Source organism: Lupinus angustifolius, chromosome LG04 (genome assembly GCF_001865875.1).
Source record: "Lupinus angustifolius cultivar Tanjil chromosome LG04, LupAngTanjil_v1.0, whole genome shotgun sequence".
Lineage (NCBI taxonomy): Eukaryota > Viridiplantae > Streptophyta > Magnoliopsida > Fabales > Fabaceae > Lupinus > Lupinus angustifolius.
The window spans coordinates 87,010-104,056 of record NC_032012.1 but is presented as its reverse complement, the minus strand read 5'-3'; the positions used below and the strand labels follow the sequence as shown (position 1 = coordinate 104,056).

Genomic DNA, 17,047 nt, shown 5'->3' with positions numbered 1-17,047 from the left:
ATGCCCATATAATATATGTCTAAATAAGACAAGTATCGGCATATTCGTTTGTGACATGAAATGTCATGCTTTGTTTGTCCTTAATATGGACAAGGCGGATTTACGGATCGCCCACTAACAATTAAAAAAGTAAACAAAATAATAATAAAATGTACATAAAGTAAAATTAAACAAAAATAAAAAATAATATTATATCATATTTTATAGTTATACATACCAATTTACTAGTTCAAAATATTTAATACTACTTATCCTTCAAGTTTAATGAAAAATCAAAATGTAACAATTAATAATTAAGATTATGATGTTCGCACATGACCCAGTCTACCTATTAAAATGCCCACAGGCAAATCAGAGATTTTGGACTAATGTATATATTTTTATGTTTTGCCTACCCAATAAATACAGACGAATAGTCCTCATGGTTGTAACTTAAATTGTCAACGCTAATGATAATAAATGAACTTTCAAGTTTAATATTTTATAATAATAAATACATATAAAAATAATTATTACATCATAAATAATCATATGCGTATATAATAAGTTTGCTATTGTAGTTTAATCACTATAATTCATTATGAAATGATTGATAAAATAGTTTATATATGATTTGAAAATAATCTAACATTTATAAAAATTATCGATAAAATGGATTATATATTATGAAAGAAATAAAAAATATGCAATATATAAATATATAATTAAAAAAATATTTATGAATTTATGAGCAACTGTAAACGAGTATTATGATACAAGTTCTCGCCTATTATCTATTACTATCAGTATCAATTGTAACTATTCTTGAAGGTCTTCAGGTGTGCAGATACTTTTACCATCTCATTCACGTTATTCTTGGAAAAGTGTGAGCTCAACTTGTTTGTCGCATATAGTATTGGCAATTAGGACTGCCCTTCTCGTGCCCTTCTATGCTGACTTAAATTAGGAAGGGCATGGGCTTGCCCTTTTTAAATAGGGCGTGAAATATAATGTCATGTCTACCCTAAACATGGGCAGTGCGAGCTTATGGGCCAACCTAAATAATATATATATAAATAAATGTGTATATATAAATAAATGTATATAGACTAGTCATACGAAATAAATAATACATAATTTGCATACAAATATACAAATATATTTATTTATCATAATCATACAAATGGAACAATGCATAAAATACAACTGTATATATAATATAAAATGTTTATAGACTATAGTACATAATTTGCATTCAAAATACAAAAGGAATAGTATATATGCGTATATAATATACAAAATATAAATGCAATATATAATAAGAAAACAATATTACTTTCTCACATTTTATATACAAATACATATATAAAAAATGGAACACACTTTCTCATATTAGCAAAATACATATATATTTACATATTTGATGTTCAATACTTTTTATAATAATGTCTATGGGCCACCCGTTATGCCCGTATCCGAATAGGGCATGTTGGGCAGGTATTTTATGGCGGATGTGCATATTTTTCATGTCTTGCCTGCTTGATAGATGTGGGCAGGCGGGCGTGCCCCATGGGCTTTGCCCAAATTTCCAATGATAGTCGTGATAAAGATCAATATTAAGTCATGAGAGGAGTGTTTACCCTATGTTGAGTTTGCTTACAATAGAGCAATCAATGACACTACTTAGTTTTCACATTTTGAAATTGTTTATAGGTTCTACCAACTAACACATCTTCATTTGTTACCATTTCCTAACCATTCTCTTTTAAAGCATAGGAATGGAAGGCCAAGGCTAAGTATGTTAAAAAGTTGCATGAATAAGTCAAGGTTCAAATTGAGAAAAAAGAATGAGAGTTATGCTAAGCAAGCTAACAAGGGAAGAAAGCATGTGGTCTTTCAACCCGGGCATTGGGTTTAGGTTTATATAAGGAAGGAGATGTTTTCTAACCAAAGGAAATCTAAACTTCAACCAAGGGGAGATGGTCTATTTCATGTGGTGGAAAGGATCAATGATAATGCCTACAAGTTAGACCTCCCAAGTGAGTTTGGTAATATAAGTGCTACTTTCAATGTTGTTGATTTGTCTTTCTTTGATGCAGGTGGTGAAGACTTCCGAGGATAAATTCACTCCGAAAAGGAGGGAATGGTGCAAACCCAAGTGAGCTAAAGTTGGACCATGAAGGCCTAGAACGAATTGGTGGCCCTATGACAAGGATAAAGACCAAAAGGGCACAAAATGTCCTAGGACAACTCGTAGAAATTATTAAAGATGGTGGCCAAAGCAAGGCCAAGTGGGTGTCAAATTCATAAATTGCATAATGTGAGGCATGAACTAACTTGATCGAAGCATGGGAAAACAAGACTGGGCGTTGTGTGTGCATCGAGGGGTGTTGGGCGAGGCACAAATGCAAATAGAGATATAGATAGATCATAGATATAGGTGTAGGTGTCAATATCAATGTAGATGTAGATATAGATACAGATACAAATACAAATACAGATGTAGATACATATACATATTCACACACATATACAAATATAAACATAGATCTAAATATAGAAATAGGTATTGATATAGATATAGAAGCATTTTTATGTTTTTTAAATATGGTGTTATGACGCATTTTTATTCTTAATTATTTTTTAAATTTTAATTATTAGTAAAATTAGTCTATGCATAAAGTTAATATTAAATTAGGAATAAACTTAAACTAGACCAAGTCTTACAGGATATATGGAATGTGTTCCAAACTAAGATTAGTCTATTAGTCTATCATAAACAAAACTTTAAGTTTTAGTTTGTTCTATTTCAAAGTTTAACATACACTATCTAATCTTGCTAATCTATAGGAAGATTTACTATTTTTTGGTATTATGAAGGATATATCACCTTATGTGTAAGAAATTAATCGCTTTCTATATGTGTGACTGTCTTTCAAATGACCTAGCAGAGTCTTACATTACTAGACTAATGTTTTGTTGATGAATATTTAGTATTTAATAAGAGTTATAAATAAACTTTCACATGTACATGTATATAATTGAATAAGCGTATTTCTAGAAATGTACTATATATCTCTACACGGAATATTATAAAATTAAAATAAAAAATATGAATCATAATATACATAATATAAAAAATGATATAATGTAAGCATAATAATGTGTGGGCTAAAATAAAAGGAAGAAAAAGAGACACATAAAATGGGCCGAATGGAAAACCCAAAATAATTGTTGTTTATAAAGTTGATTATTATTAAATGGTGATGAAGTGAAGAAACAGAGAAAGAAAGAAAGAATTAATGAATCATGTCTCTAAGAATAAAAGGTGTTGTTGACAAATTTGTTGAAGAGTTGAAGGAAGCATTAGATGCTGATATTCAAGATAGAATAATGAAGGAAAGAGAAATGCAAAGTTATATTGAAGAACGTGAACGTGAAGTTGCTGAACGTGAATCTGCTTGGAAAGCTGAACTTTCTCGCCGTCAGGTTTATTACCCATTTCTCTATATTTCTTTTTTATTTTATTTTATTTTCTTCTAGTCGATGCCGAAAAGACGTTGATCTAATGATGTAAGACTCTCCGAATTGTTTTTTGATGTTATAGGCTGAGATTGCACGACAAGAAGCAAGGTTGAAAATGGAGAGAGAGAATCTTGAGAAAGAGAAAAGTGTTTTAATGGGAACTGCATCAAATCAAGATAATCAAGATGGGGCACTTGAAATTACAGTAAGTGGTGAAAAATACCGTTGTCTCAGATTTGCAAAGGCTAAAAAATGAACACAAAGGAACAGCTCAATCCAAATAGGAACATTTGTTTCAAATTTTTCACTTTTTTAATTCTGCTTTACTATTCATAACAGATTTCACAAGTGTTAATACCTATTACTTTCTCAATTTGTTTTTTATCATAGTCACCCGATATGCACTTCTTTATGGTACATGATACGTTATCGGTACGCTAGGGGTATCCTGTCAAATACCGATACGCTAGTGGTATACTCAATTGGGTTTATATAGCTCCGTCTATAGCCGTTTCTAGTGTTAATTATTGTAGGTTTGAATGAATTTGCTTCACAATAGGAGAAATATCTTATGGTAAAATTATTTCTTGTTTTGTTGTAACTGATTCATGTAGGTGAGTGCTCTTATTTTCTCTGTTCTTTCTTTAACTTAAACTATACTTGAAAATCTGGTACGTTCATTATAGGGAACCAAATTCACAAAAGAACCATGAACTAGTACATAAGAACCAATTTGCAGTTCTCTACCAAAGTGATAGAATTGTGTTTCAATGTTTTTTATATCAAAATTTTGCTCTGTGATGTGTTTGTGCTTTTTTTTTTTCTTCTGTAAGGCCTAAAGCATGTGACTGATGTGAGTGTTGGTGCTTTGTTTAGCTGAAATTATGTTTTTGGATGAACCTGAAAGGTGTTGTTTTTGGGGATGGATGCTATTTATGTAGGAATGTGATAGAGTATACTTTTTGATTGGCATTTCACTGCAAATATGATGAGGTAGGTTGGAATTCACCATTTGGTCGATTCTATTTAGAATACTGTGTTGTTGTAGAAAATAAGTTTCATCCATCAAGGCATTGGATAGGACTCAATGTAAGTTATTTCTATGCTGAGAAATAGCATTTGAATTTTGAAGGGAAAGAAAGCTTTTCATGATGCTAAGATAGATGGAGGCTTGAATTAGGGTCAATTCAAATCCTGACCAAGTTTGTATGATACATGTGGTTTTGGTATGGTGATATTGAGATTGGTAAAGGGTAATTTTAGAGCACCTATCAACCTATGGTCGTGAAGTCTTGAGGTTTGTTTGCGAGTTGGGTTTTGGAGGGAAAGGAAGAGAATGAAGGGAAAGGGAAATACACTGATGAGATAACTCTGAAACCTTTCATTTCCTTTCTTTAACTCAACTCACAAATAGACCCTTATGGTTCTAAATTCTAATTGTTCATATGTTCTTTTTGGTTATAGTGTTATTTGTTTAACTAAAATTTGACAGCTTCTTTTATAAGAAATCAAAGGACAACTAAAAATTGTCAGAATTTGGTTATCAAAATAACAATATTGCTATGTTTTATCTACTAGCTAGTGAAAGAAGTGTTAAGTGATTCATCCAGGGTTCATTTGCATATTCTTTGCATCACAAAACAATATTTGCTAAATGTTAAAAACTTTTGTTAATATGTAGCATAATTCTTGTTACTGCTGCATGAAAAGTAAGACTGTTTTTTTCCTTCTGTTTTACATACAAAACAAACTTACAGATTCTAACTATTCACAAAATTATAGTACTTTCCACTTGGAAACCATTATCTTCCTTTCTTTGTGCACCTACTGTTAATCTTTGAAACCTAAAACAGTAATCACATTTTCTGAATGAGGCTTAACACAATCATGATTGGAAACATCCCTGAAACTGTTACATTTTTTTTAATGGTGTTGACTATGGATTCAAGAGTTAAAGTGGCATACACTCTAAGAATTCCCTCAGGGTCCGTTTGCGAGTTGAGTTTTAGAAGAGAAAGAGAAAGCTTGGGAGTAATGAAATACACTTGTGAGATGATTCTGAAGCCTTCTCTTACCCTTGTTTTCAGCATGAATATCCAACAGAATGTAGTGAAGACAATAGAAATAAGGAAATTATTTTGGTTGTTCCTCCCTTCAAAGATACAATAACAAAATCCAACTGTGCAAGTAAGGTAGCTTCATTGATTAGTTTAAGAAATATAATAGTTGCTTGTGAAATTTCTTAACAGAAAGAGACATGTTAATTAATGACACAAATACACAGTATAAGAGCATTGTTTAAACTATTTTCAGCATCTTAAATTTTAAATTCCTTGATTTACACCAATGGTTAATGCTAATGTATTATTGTTTTCCATTTTGAGGGTTTATGAACTATATCTATTTCTTGTGGTTATAGAAACTACAGTAGTTTTCTTTAAACTGTAAAACAAAAACAAAAAATCTGTCACAGAAGGTGAAATTTCTTTAACCAATTTTGTGTTAGGTTTTGTAATACAGAATGGGTTTTGAGGTGTCAATTGAAGATGATATGTATAACTTTAAAATTCATTTTTAGAGATAGTTTTAGAATTCTTCTTTTACAAATTTGATTAGGCAAAAGAGTTGGATTTATTAAGTCTAAAGTCCCACTTGGATACTAGTGGAGGAATGAAAGGATTTATAACTGTAAAAATGTCTATGAAACTAATGTCTTAAGTTTTGGTTCAAAATGTTGATGTGTCAATTGTGTCTCTCCACTTTTCTCATATTGAACTCGCCAGTCGCAGTCTGGTCCCACAAATGATATCAGAGCTAATAGTTGATGGTTTGGCTAGGACATGTGAACTTAAGGGGAGCGGACTGGTAAGTATGTAGAGATTGTTGATGTGGAGCCCAAAATCTCTATACCAAAAGTTTTTCATACCTCTATATCAACCTAATAGGATTTTGCCTAGTAATAAATAACACATCTTATTTAATTTTTCATTAATTATTATGCTAACACAATTAGGTATTTGGTAAAATATCATTGGTTTGATATAGAGATATAGAAAAAATTTAGTATAGAAGATTTGGATTCATTGACATAATATCTCACTTGTGTCTCTCCACTTCTCTTATACCATAGTAATACTACTACTAATTTAAATATGTCTATACATAATTGAAAAATGATAAATCTCTCTTATACATATAAACTATCTTATGTTAATTTAGATATATCTTAGGGTCTAGCCTTAGGGCATGTCTGTTACTTGTATTTAGACTAAGACAAAACACTTATTCTTCATTCCATGCACCATATGGCCTTTGTATTATTTCCATTTTGTATTGTCAGAGAATTACCAAACATGTTGAAACTATTTGTTATAAGAGATGTGACTATATTTCTTTTGAACTTGTTGTATCTTGCTTTTCCTATTTAACTCAACAGTTAAAATGCATAAAAGGGAGAATAGATTGTTGAACATAATCTCACACTAAATAGTAAATGCCAAAATATTCAAGAGAAAATGAGAGAAAGGGAAGTAAGTGCAAAACATCTATCATCATCATCAAAACCATACCAGCTTATGTACAACATACCATCTCTCAAACTTGTTACATCACATGAGTTTGTTATGCTATACGGTAGGTATGAATGTGACTTTTAACATTGCCATCAATTTAAGTAATGAAGTTCAAGACCACTTTCATTCTATCGACATTGATCTGGTGATAGCTCTTTAATGACTTCATTCACCTATCAATTTTCAATAATATACTTTAATCCATCATATAGGTAGCATTTTCTATAGTATCACTCTCAATAAAAACACTAATAATAACGTGGAACCTTAGCATAGGATAAGTTTTGGGAATTGATAGAAATAAGGAAAGAAAGTATTTAAGATTTTTCATATTCTCTCACTTTGGGTGTAGCATACAATAAGTACTAGGTTATAAAAAAAAAGAGTAAAATATGAACACTGACTTAATTTGCCTGAATGGTTTGATATTGTATAAATAGGTGATATATGTAAAGGTATGTATGTAGATAAGAAAGTAATAAAACAAGAAGTGTGAGAAATAGTAAGGTTTCTTTTTAGCTTCACATGTAATAAAAGTTCTTGTTTTTTATGGTATTAATTAATAAGTTGGATAGGGAATTGAGAGTTTAATAATCTTACCATTTTGTATATTATAAATATTCAATAAGGTTTATCACGCTATATGTAATTATAAAACAAAAAGAATGAATTGAATATTGTGATCTTTTGTTCAAAAGAATTCTTGTACCAATTTCAAATGGCTACCAAGAGTCCCTTGTCTTCACTTCATCATGATCATGATGTATTTAGTATTTGATAACATCTTCATATCAGATGGTTATAATGTTGGTATCAAAAGTTTATGAATTAGTTACATAAAATATATCATAAACTAATTTTATTAAATTAAATGAGCTAATTAAAAAGGTATTAGTTTAGTGTAATAAGGTTATATTGGATTTCACTCAGACCAAAAAATCAATAATTTAATTCTTATGAGTGATATCTATTAAAATGAATATCCGCAACTCCAAATTAATTAGTTTATTATCCATAAATCAACTGGATATCATTTATTATGTCAAAAATAAATAAATCAGGTAGCAATAAATGTGATATCACACATGTGACCACACATAAAAAAGAATCCCATTTTCATTTTGGTTACCTTTTTTATTGCATTAACATTTATTTCCATTTAGAGTACTTGAACTTCCGTTGGGAATTGAAGTTGTTTCACATGCATAGATGATGTTAGCCAAAGTTGAAAATTACAATAAAGCTACGGAAGTAGCACGGTTCTGTTGGGTATTCTAATTAAGAATGAAAAATTCTCACATCATCCAAAAATGGATAAGTTAAAGATTATATAAGTGGATGAACTCATAGACCTATTACCTTAAGGTTTTGGATAAAGATGTATTATCAAGTTCATTTCTATGTTCTTTCACTTAGCTCATGGAAAAGTATTATAACTCATGGATAAAAATCTACCAACACATTCACCCATCATAGATATTGTAATTTAGTAGTGTAAGAGCTAACAAATTCATAACACCAATATATGGTAGATTTAAATAATTTTGTTATTTTTTAACGTAGTTTGTAAAGAACCAAAAATAATGAATGCACATTATCTTTTATATTATGTAGATTTATCTTTATTACATACCATATTTTATTTGATTTAATTACATTTGTCACTATTTTTGTTTAAAAAATTGCACTTATCTCTCCTACTAGAATAGTCCATGTAATATATATATATATATATATATAATTAGGAATGATTTTTATAGATTTAAAAAAGAATGAGCACTTTATGTAATTTTACTAAAGCTCAAATGGTATGAGTGAAATTTTCTTTATAAAAAATTGCTAATCATTTTTATTAGACAATTCTTACATTTAATCTATCCTAACCATCATTTTTTATACTAATAATGTATAAAAAAATTAACTACTGTATATATAAATTTAGTTAAAAATTACTTATGATCATGATAAGAGGAAATATTAATTATTTATACATTATTATTGGGTTTTCTATTGACACATGTTTAGAATGTTAAAAAAACAAGACTATTTATTATATTGATAAATAATAGGGTTTTTAAGAGCTTTAAATATTATTTAGAAAATGATTTTTTTCTTTTACAACCAAAATTTCAATCATTCAAAGTCCAAACCATGATTGGCTCAAACAATTTGACAATTGATTTAATTATGAGTATAATACATGATGGTTAGTGAAATATCAATCTTAGGATCTTGAATCTTATGATTCTCACACATTATATAAAACAAGGATACAAAGTCATACATAAATTCATGTTCTCTGATCTACTCATTTAATATACTTTTTGAGAGAGTTTTGATACGATGGTCTTCCTCAACCAAATCTTTAATTCTTTTTGGACCTTCGTTTTCTCTCTGATGGGGAGATGTGAAAACTATTTGTGGTTTAGTGTATTGGGAACCATAATTGTTCCTTATGTGTTAACTTATAGAGTTTCCATTATCCCCTATAAACCAACTGTTTGGGTATTCACTCATTAAGCTCATATTCGTTATCAGTTTTAGAAGTCTTATAAATTGTCATTAATTAGATTACTTGTTTTGTAACCCAAGATAAATAACTGATATAATTGTATTAAATATATGAGGTCCACCTTAATTAGAAATATGAATTTCTAACAATATGTGATTATTAGTATAAAAATTTATATATTATCATTCATAATTCATTTGTATTATTTTTGTTGAAGAACTAATAATAATAAAATATGAATAGTGAAAAAGTGCATATATTTGTTTTTCTAGTTTTATAAAGTTCCATTTTTACAGGTAGATTATATTGGAAGGATGAGAGAATGGTACACTTTGAGTTAGTTGGATGTTATATTCATTAAATTCAGCCACCAAAAGACATTGACCCTTTTTACAAGTAATGACCACACCCTCTATTTAACTCTAACTTACACTATTGTAACATATTAAATAAAAGGTTCATAGCACCAAAATAGATCACAAGAAATCAAATGGCTACCACCACCAACATCACTTGCAAAATGGCATACATTATTGCATTAGTGTTTGCACTAGGATGCTATGGTGCATCAGGACAATCACCAGCACCGGAAAGCGCAACGGCCCCATCCTCGGACGGGGTCGGAGGTTGCTTTACGGTGCTAGTGAACATGTCAAGTTGCCTTACTTTTGTGGAAGATGGGAGTAATTTGACTAAGCCAGAGAAAGGGTGCTGCCCTGAACTAGCAGGGCTTGTTGATAGCAACCCTATATGTTTGTGTGAACTTCTAGGGAAACCTGATTTTGTTGGTGTCAAGATTAATTTCAACAAAGCTCTCAACCTTCCAACACTTTGTCATGTTTCTACACCCCCAGTTAGCACTTGCTCAGGTAAACCTTAAGCATCTTCAATCTGGGTTTTGTTCAATTTGGATTTTTTCAAATGTTTTATATAGTATTGAGAAAGACAGTTACATGTCCCAAAAGAAAACAATGACCAATTTAGTCATATAAACTTGTAAAATTGTTATTTTATTTAGTAAATAATCATTCAGTTGAAAATCTTAAAATTTGTTTGAAAAGAACACATCGATTCATAATGTATATTTGTTTCTGAAACATTTTTGTAATCTCATAAATAGAATTTACCCATCATATCAATTTTAAAGACTTTGATTCATTTTATTTCTCTCTCAATTGATGGCCTAAAAGAAAGAAAGACCCAAAAAGTTTGTTCATAGGCAAATCAAGATTTTGTGAGTTTCTTTTTTAAAGATTTGTTTATATCTCTTCTCCATGCAAGGAGGAAAAAGAATGAGTGGATCTGCACCTGTCTTGAATGGATTATTTTAGTTCATGGAGAAACATGAATCTGATATCATACACTTGATTAGACTATTGTAGTATGGATAATATATTATTAGGAATTAGGTTTGGATATTTGAAAAGATCTATGATGCTACCAATTATTGTGTAGAATTTTAGAAGCAAAAAGTTGTGATGTGAGTTTTTAATATGTTCCCCTACAAAAGTTTGATGTATGAGGTGAAGATTACATTTGATCAATAATTAAATAATATATTTTAACTAATAATAACTTAAGTTCTGTCTCAAAACTAATTGATAATAATTATTATACTTCATCATGTATTAAATTATAATATATATGAGACTAGTCTCAATGTTTAATATGTAGAGCCAATAAATAAGGAGCTTTTGCAAAACATAAAATGTTTATGTATGGATTTAAGGTTTTAAACTCTTACTATCACACATTTTTTCTTCTTCCTTTTTCCCTTTGTTGAATTTGATTAAAAAAGCTATTTTAATTATTTATTTGGAGTAACTTTCTTGTAATATATAAACTTAATATATTACGCAAAAGCCCAAATTTGAAAGTGAGAATAAAGTTGTATCGCAAAACAAAGAAAATGAGAATAATGTAGTGGAACTACCACCGTCAATGCCAACAACCATAGTTATAGCAATTTACTTAATTTAGTTGTGTAGGGCCCAGAATTCATGTCCATTAATAAGTATATACAATTTTAAATAGATTTTGTGCTACACTATATATCAACACTTAATTTATGTCCCTTAATTTCTGAACTTAATTTTGTGTGATTGATTATGAATGTTATGAGATTTATGTATTTTTTGACATCATTATTACGTCACAGCTTTGGGAATCCCAGTCCCATCACCTGCGAGTGAAGATTCCATATCCCCAAGTAAGTTCATAAATAAATAAATTTAGAAATAAAAACTATAGTTCATAAATATTAAATTATTAATCAATGCTTCATTTTCCTCTAATGGAGTTGTTGGATCAGGTCCAAGTTCATATGAAGCTGCACCAAAATCTTCTCCAAACAAAAATAAAGGAGCTTTAGGTTTACAAGTTTCTGTTATTACTTTCATTTTTGGCTTAGCAACTTTGTTTGTTTCAATATTGTTCTGATTTCTACACTCATTATTTAATTGCATACATGTATCATTTAATTTCTTCAATATTTGTATTTTATTATTGTAATCTTATGCACTTTACCATGCAATGTTAAGCTATCCATTAAAATATATAGTAAAAAGCAAACACATGGAAATATATAATAAATAAATAAAAAATAAATAAAAAATGACAGCTGTGGGATTTGAACCCACGCCCTTTCGGACCAGAGCCTAAATCTGGCGCCTTAGACCACTCGGCCAAACTGTCTCTTTCATGCTAATTTATCCAAACTAACTCTAATAAATCCATAACTAAAATTTATTATTACACAAAAAAGTAGATAATATATAATCTTAGAACAATACTAAATTATAATATATATAATACTTAATTAAATATAATTTTAATAATTATGAGGGTTCTTACAAAGTGGGTATCATGGTAATCATATCCACCCATAAATTATTATTACTGGTACTCGTTATGAATAATTTTATGGGTATTCATTGGTCATATATTTTTATGGTTAGATTGACTAATTTGTTTTGCATTAAAATTTTAAAAAGGTAAACCAGCTAACATTATTTAATAGCTTTATACTCCAAATTTAAAAACATTATCATATATAATTAAATAAACAACAAAAAATATTTCACTATTATAAAATGTCATAAATAAGTTGAAAACATCATCGAATACCATATGATTTATGTTTAAATTGCAACAAAGCGTGCAATAAGTTTAAATTTTAATTAGTCAATGATATTTTTTATATAATATAAGTTAATATATGACAAAAATTACTATAAGTTATAAGTTTGTGATTTTTTCATCTCCATAATATCGTTGTGATTGTTTTTAATAAAATATTTTTTATTGACTCGGCTAGTTCAACCACATGAGTTATAAGTTTTAGACTTAAACCAACCAAGTCAAATCGAATTAACTTAATTTTAATGCAAAATCAGTTAAATGAGAGACTCGAATTAATTATATATCCAGTTCACAATTAATCCATGAGTTTGAGCTAAATTTTATAACACTAATTATTGTTGATTAATACAACTCTAAATTCTTATTTTAATCTCAAAATAAAAGGAAAAAACTCTATGAATATCATATTCCTTTCCATTTCCATTTCATTCCTTGTCATTCTATTAAAGTTCATGAGTCAAATGCTACCAGACTCTTTATTCTTATATGAGAATTTCATCTTCTCAAAGTATAGTATGTTTGACTTTGACTCTTTTTTATCTTCAACTTATTTTATCTTATAAGAATATTTTGGAAAAATGGTATATTTTCCTAAAAATAATATATATTCATTAATAATTATTTTATAAATGATAAGATGATATATTATCACTTATTTTATGATATTTAAATTAAAAATATATATATGCATTTATAGTATATGAGTTTGATATATTATCAATACATTATTTAAAAAAGAGTAATTCAAATAAACAATAGATGATATAATGATTGTACATCAATTTACTTAGATATTACCATTGTTTTAAAAATGATGAGTCCAAAATAAAATCCTATACGAAATGGAAAATGATTATCCAAAAGCCCACAGGCCCAAGAAAAAGAAAACCTAATGACAAAAAGAGTCTCAGAAGAAGGTTTTGTTTCTCAATCGATAACAATGGCGGCGGCGAAGCTACGGTGGGGAGAGTTAGAAGAAGACGACGGCGACGATTTGGATTTCCTTTTACCAGCAAGACAAGTTATTGGTCCTGATGATAATGGTATCAAGAAAGTTATTGATTACAAATTCGATGATGAAGGAAACAAGGTTAAGATCACTACCACCACTCGCACACGCAAACTCGCCAACGCGCGTCTCACTAAACGCGCCGTTGAACGACGCTCTTGGCCTAAGTTCGGTGATGCTGTTCATGAAGATGTTGGTAGCCGACTCACTATGGTTTCTACTGAAGAGATTCTCCTTGAGCGTCCCAAGCCACTAGGTTCTTTTCTCTTTCTCTCTCTATATCATGATTTTGCATTTTCTACGGTTTTTTTTTTGTTTTAGTGTTGCAAAATCTATAATTAGTTGTTAAATTTTTGAAAATCAAATTAGGGTTTGTGCTTTGCCAAATTGGTATTGCTTGTTTGATTCCGTTTTTTTCTTTCTTATCATTGTGTTATTTATCACTTGAATGTACCTAAAGATTAGAACTTGACTTAGAAAGTAATCCTTATGCGGAGTTGAATACAATTTGACTAAAATAACACTCTATTGGATAATAGAGCTGGAAAAAAATAGGGGAATAGAAAAATTGGGGGTGAGAATGATGAGTAATAATCAAAAGTATTGGAAATTAAAATATAATTGTGTATTGTGCTTCTAAAAAATCAATTGATTTGCAATAACTTCAACAATTTAAGGCATCAAAAGATATGGAAGGGAGTATATATCATTGAGGTAGAGATGTGAAATTTTTCAGATTATGGTCTTGAAGGAACGTAAAAGAATCCTCTCCAGTACCATGTAGGCAAGTTATTAGTTTTACTTTTATATCTAACGGTAAAGAATCCTCTCCGGTACCAGATAGGCAAATTGTTAGTTTTACTTGTGTATCTAAGAGTAAAAGTATAATTTCATTGTATCAAAAGGGTAAAATTGTCATATCATACTATTTTTTTCATTTGTTTTTTAGTTACTTCCCTCTACGATGTTGGAGATGATCCTCACCTGGAATGGAACCTATATAATCTTAATATATAATTAGCTTCTTTTGGTTGTGTGCATGTGGATAATGTGTTACATTGACCTCAATGTCTATTGTTTAGGTTTCTGCAATCTCTGATTTTGTTGAAAAGTAGTATAATAAGCTTTGCAACTGTTTACAGGTGCTAAAACAGAGGAGCCACAGGCTGCCGGAGACCCATTTCAGAGAGGTGCTGTGCTCATGGTTTGTAGGACTTGTGGGAAGAAGGGTGACCATTGGACTTCAAGGTGTCCATACAAGGATCTTGCTGCACCATCTGAAGGATTCGTCGACAAGCCTACAGCATCAGATGCCACAACTGCTGTGACCGGTGCAACCAAGGGATCATATGTGCCTCCTAGTATGAGAGCAGGTGCAGATAGGACTAGTGGATCAGATATGCGCCGTAGGAATGATGAGAATTCTGTAAGGGTCACCAACCTCTCAGAGGACACAAGAGAACCTGACTTGCTTGAGCTGTTCCGTCCTTTCGGTGCCGTAAGCAGAGTCTATGTTGCTATTGACCAGAAGACTGGCACGAGCAGGGGATTTGGATTTGTTAACTTTGTAAGCAGGGAAGATGCACAAAGAGCAATCAACAAACTCAATGGATATGGCTATGATAATCTCATCCTCAGAGTGGAATGGGCCACCCCAAGGACAAACTAAAATATTGTGTGTTTTTTAGACCTTTCTCTGAAACAGTACTTTGAAGCTTCTATCTATTTTTGTATGCTGAGTCTTTTTCTATCTGTTAATTTTGAGAAGATCTATTTATCATATAAACTTAAAATTTCAATCAAGATCTCTTGCTGGTTATTGTTAATCATTATTTTTTAGGCTTCTGTTACAATAACCTTACAATTATCATTTTGTCCTTGCTTTTGCAGTTATATATACAAGGTCTTGTAATTTAGCTTAATTGAATAAAAAACCAGTATTAGACATACATAAGGTCTTCCTATTTTATTGTAAAACTCCCATAATTAAATCTATCATGAGAAAAAGTTGTATGTACTGTTTTTTAATTATGATTGACTCTTAAATAAAAGTAATACAAATGAATAGTAGATAATGCGTTACATCTTGTGTGTACTCAATGCAAGACTAGTTTCAAGTATAGGTTTGCTAACATGAACCTACTTTTTTTTTACCAATGAGTAGCGATGTGTTGTCAAATATTTAATTACAAATATCTTACTTGCTCAACTAAATAAGCCTCTCCTATTAGGGTTGATTTTAAGTCAATTCTCACTTTCTCTTACATCAATATTTGTTATTTCTTCTATCCAACTAAAGAAATTTAGAATGTCATTTCTGTTAGAACATGAAGAAGAGAAGTGAAGGAAGTGTATGCAGCAAAATGAAAGAGAAGAACGTGAAGTTGCAGTGAAGAGGGAATTGAGAGTGTGAGAATCTGATTTTTTCTTGATATTTTCACATATGCACAATCTCATAGGTACATACTATTTATAGTATGTAGTTATTGACTAACTTAACCACTTTCTAATAATAGGTTTTGTATTACAATTTTCTAATACTCTCCCTTAATTCAAAGCCTATTTCAAACACACAACATTCTTTTAATTCAAAGCCTATTACAATCTCAAAAACTCATTCTTCAAGGTTCCCGCCACCAAAAACCACAAGAAATGATGCAAACAAGAAATGATCCATCTTATTTGATGTCTTTTAGGTTGATGAAATCTTTTATTATGTTAGACATTTTTTGTTGGAACTTGGTTTGTTGAAAGCTATTAATAGGAACTTTTGGGTGTGAAATCTAAAAACGTCTCAAGCTCTACATAAAAGAGTTTTGAAAAAAAAATAACTCCCAAAGTCTCACATTAGAGAGATGAGGAATTTGGAAAAATTTCTATGTTATAAAAAGAGGTCTTCTCACCTCATTATAACTCGCCACAAGTTGAATACGTTTTCATTCAAAATTTTATTTCTCTCTCATATTTTCCGCCGATGCATTTCCAACAAACTTCCCCTCTTTCCGTGGCACTAACAATTGGCACATGTAGCCAAATTGTGGGGTTTCGAGAACTGACACTCGTAATTAGTATTAAGAGCAAAGAATTGGCACGATTAGCTATATTGTGAGAATTTCAAGAATTGTCATTGATAGTCATATTGTGGGAATTTCGAGAACTGACACTAATCGAGATCGGTTCTTATAGTGCAACAAGAATCCGATAACAGAGATCTGAGCTGTTTTATCCTGTGGACGGCGTGGTTGATAGTCTTCTTTCACATTTTGGGCAATGCCATGAAATGTCTTAAAGAGAGCGACTTGATCGTGA

General features: G+C 30.2%; 3 protein-coding genes and 1 non-coding gene across 5 annotated transcripts; 3 read left to right on the top strand and 1 right to left on the bottom strand.

The window, feature by feature from the left end:
• LOC109344933 lies at positions 3,245-3,893 on the top strand. The gene is made up of 2 exons (XM_019583656.1): positions 3,245-3,468; positions 3,587-3,893. The coding sequence occupies exons 1-2, from the start codon at positions 3,289-3,291 to the stop codon at positions 3,758-3,760; spliced, it is 354 nt and encodes a 117-aa protein (XP_019439201.1). The 5' UTR covers positions 3,245-3,288; the 3' UTR covers positions 3,761-3,893.
• On the top strand, positions 10,013-12,081 carry LOC109344931 (xylogen-like protein 11). Of its 2 annotated transcripts, none has more exons than XM_019583654.1 (3): positions 10,013-10,457; positions 11,747-11,797; positions 11,888-12,081. In XM_019583654.1, the coding sequence occupies exons 1-3, from the start codon at positions 10,079-10,081 to the stop codon at positions 12,025-12,027; spliced, it is 570 nt and encodes a 189-aa protein (XP_019439199.1). In that variant the 5' UTR covers positions 10,013-10,078; the 3' UTR covers positions 12,028-12,081. The 2 variants fall into 2 exon arrangements, with proteins under 2 accessions (XP_019439199.1, XP_019439198.1); XM_019583653.1 differs by having other exon boundaries at positions 10,019-10,457; positions 11,747-11,798; positions 11,874-12,081.
• Positions 12,203-12,282, bottom strand: TRNAL-UAG. The gene has a single exon. It is a non-coding gene; the product is annotated as a tRNA-Leu (tRNA).
• On the top strand, positions 13,619-15,570 carry LOC109344930 (eukaryotic translation initiation factor 3 subunit G-like). Its single transcript, XM_019583652.1, has 2 exons — positions 13,619-13,994; positions 14,881-15,570. Exons 1-2 carry the CDS (start codon positions 13,622-13,624, stop codon positions 15,405-15,407), a joined length of 900 nt encoding a protein of 299 aa, XP_019439197.1. The 5' UTR covers positions 13,619-13,621; the 3' UTR covers positions 15,408-15,570.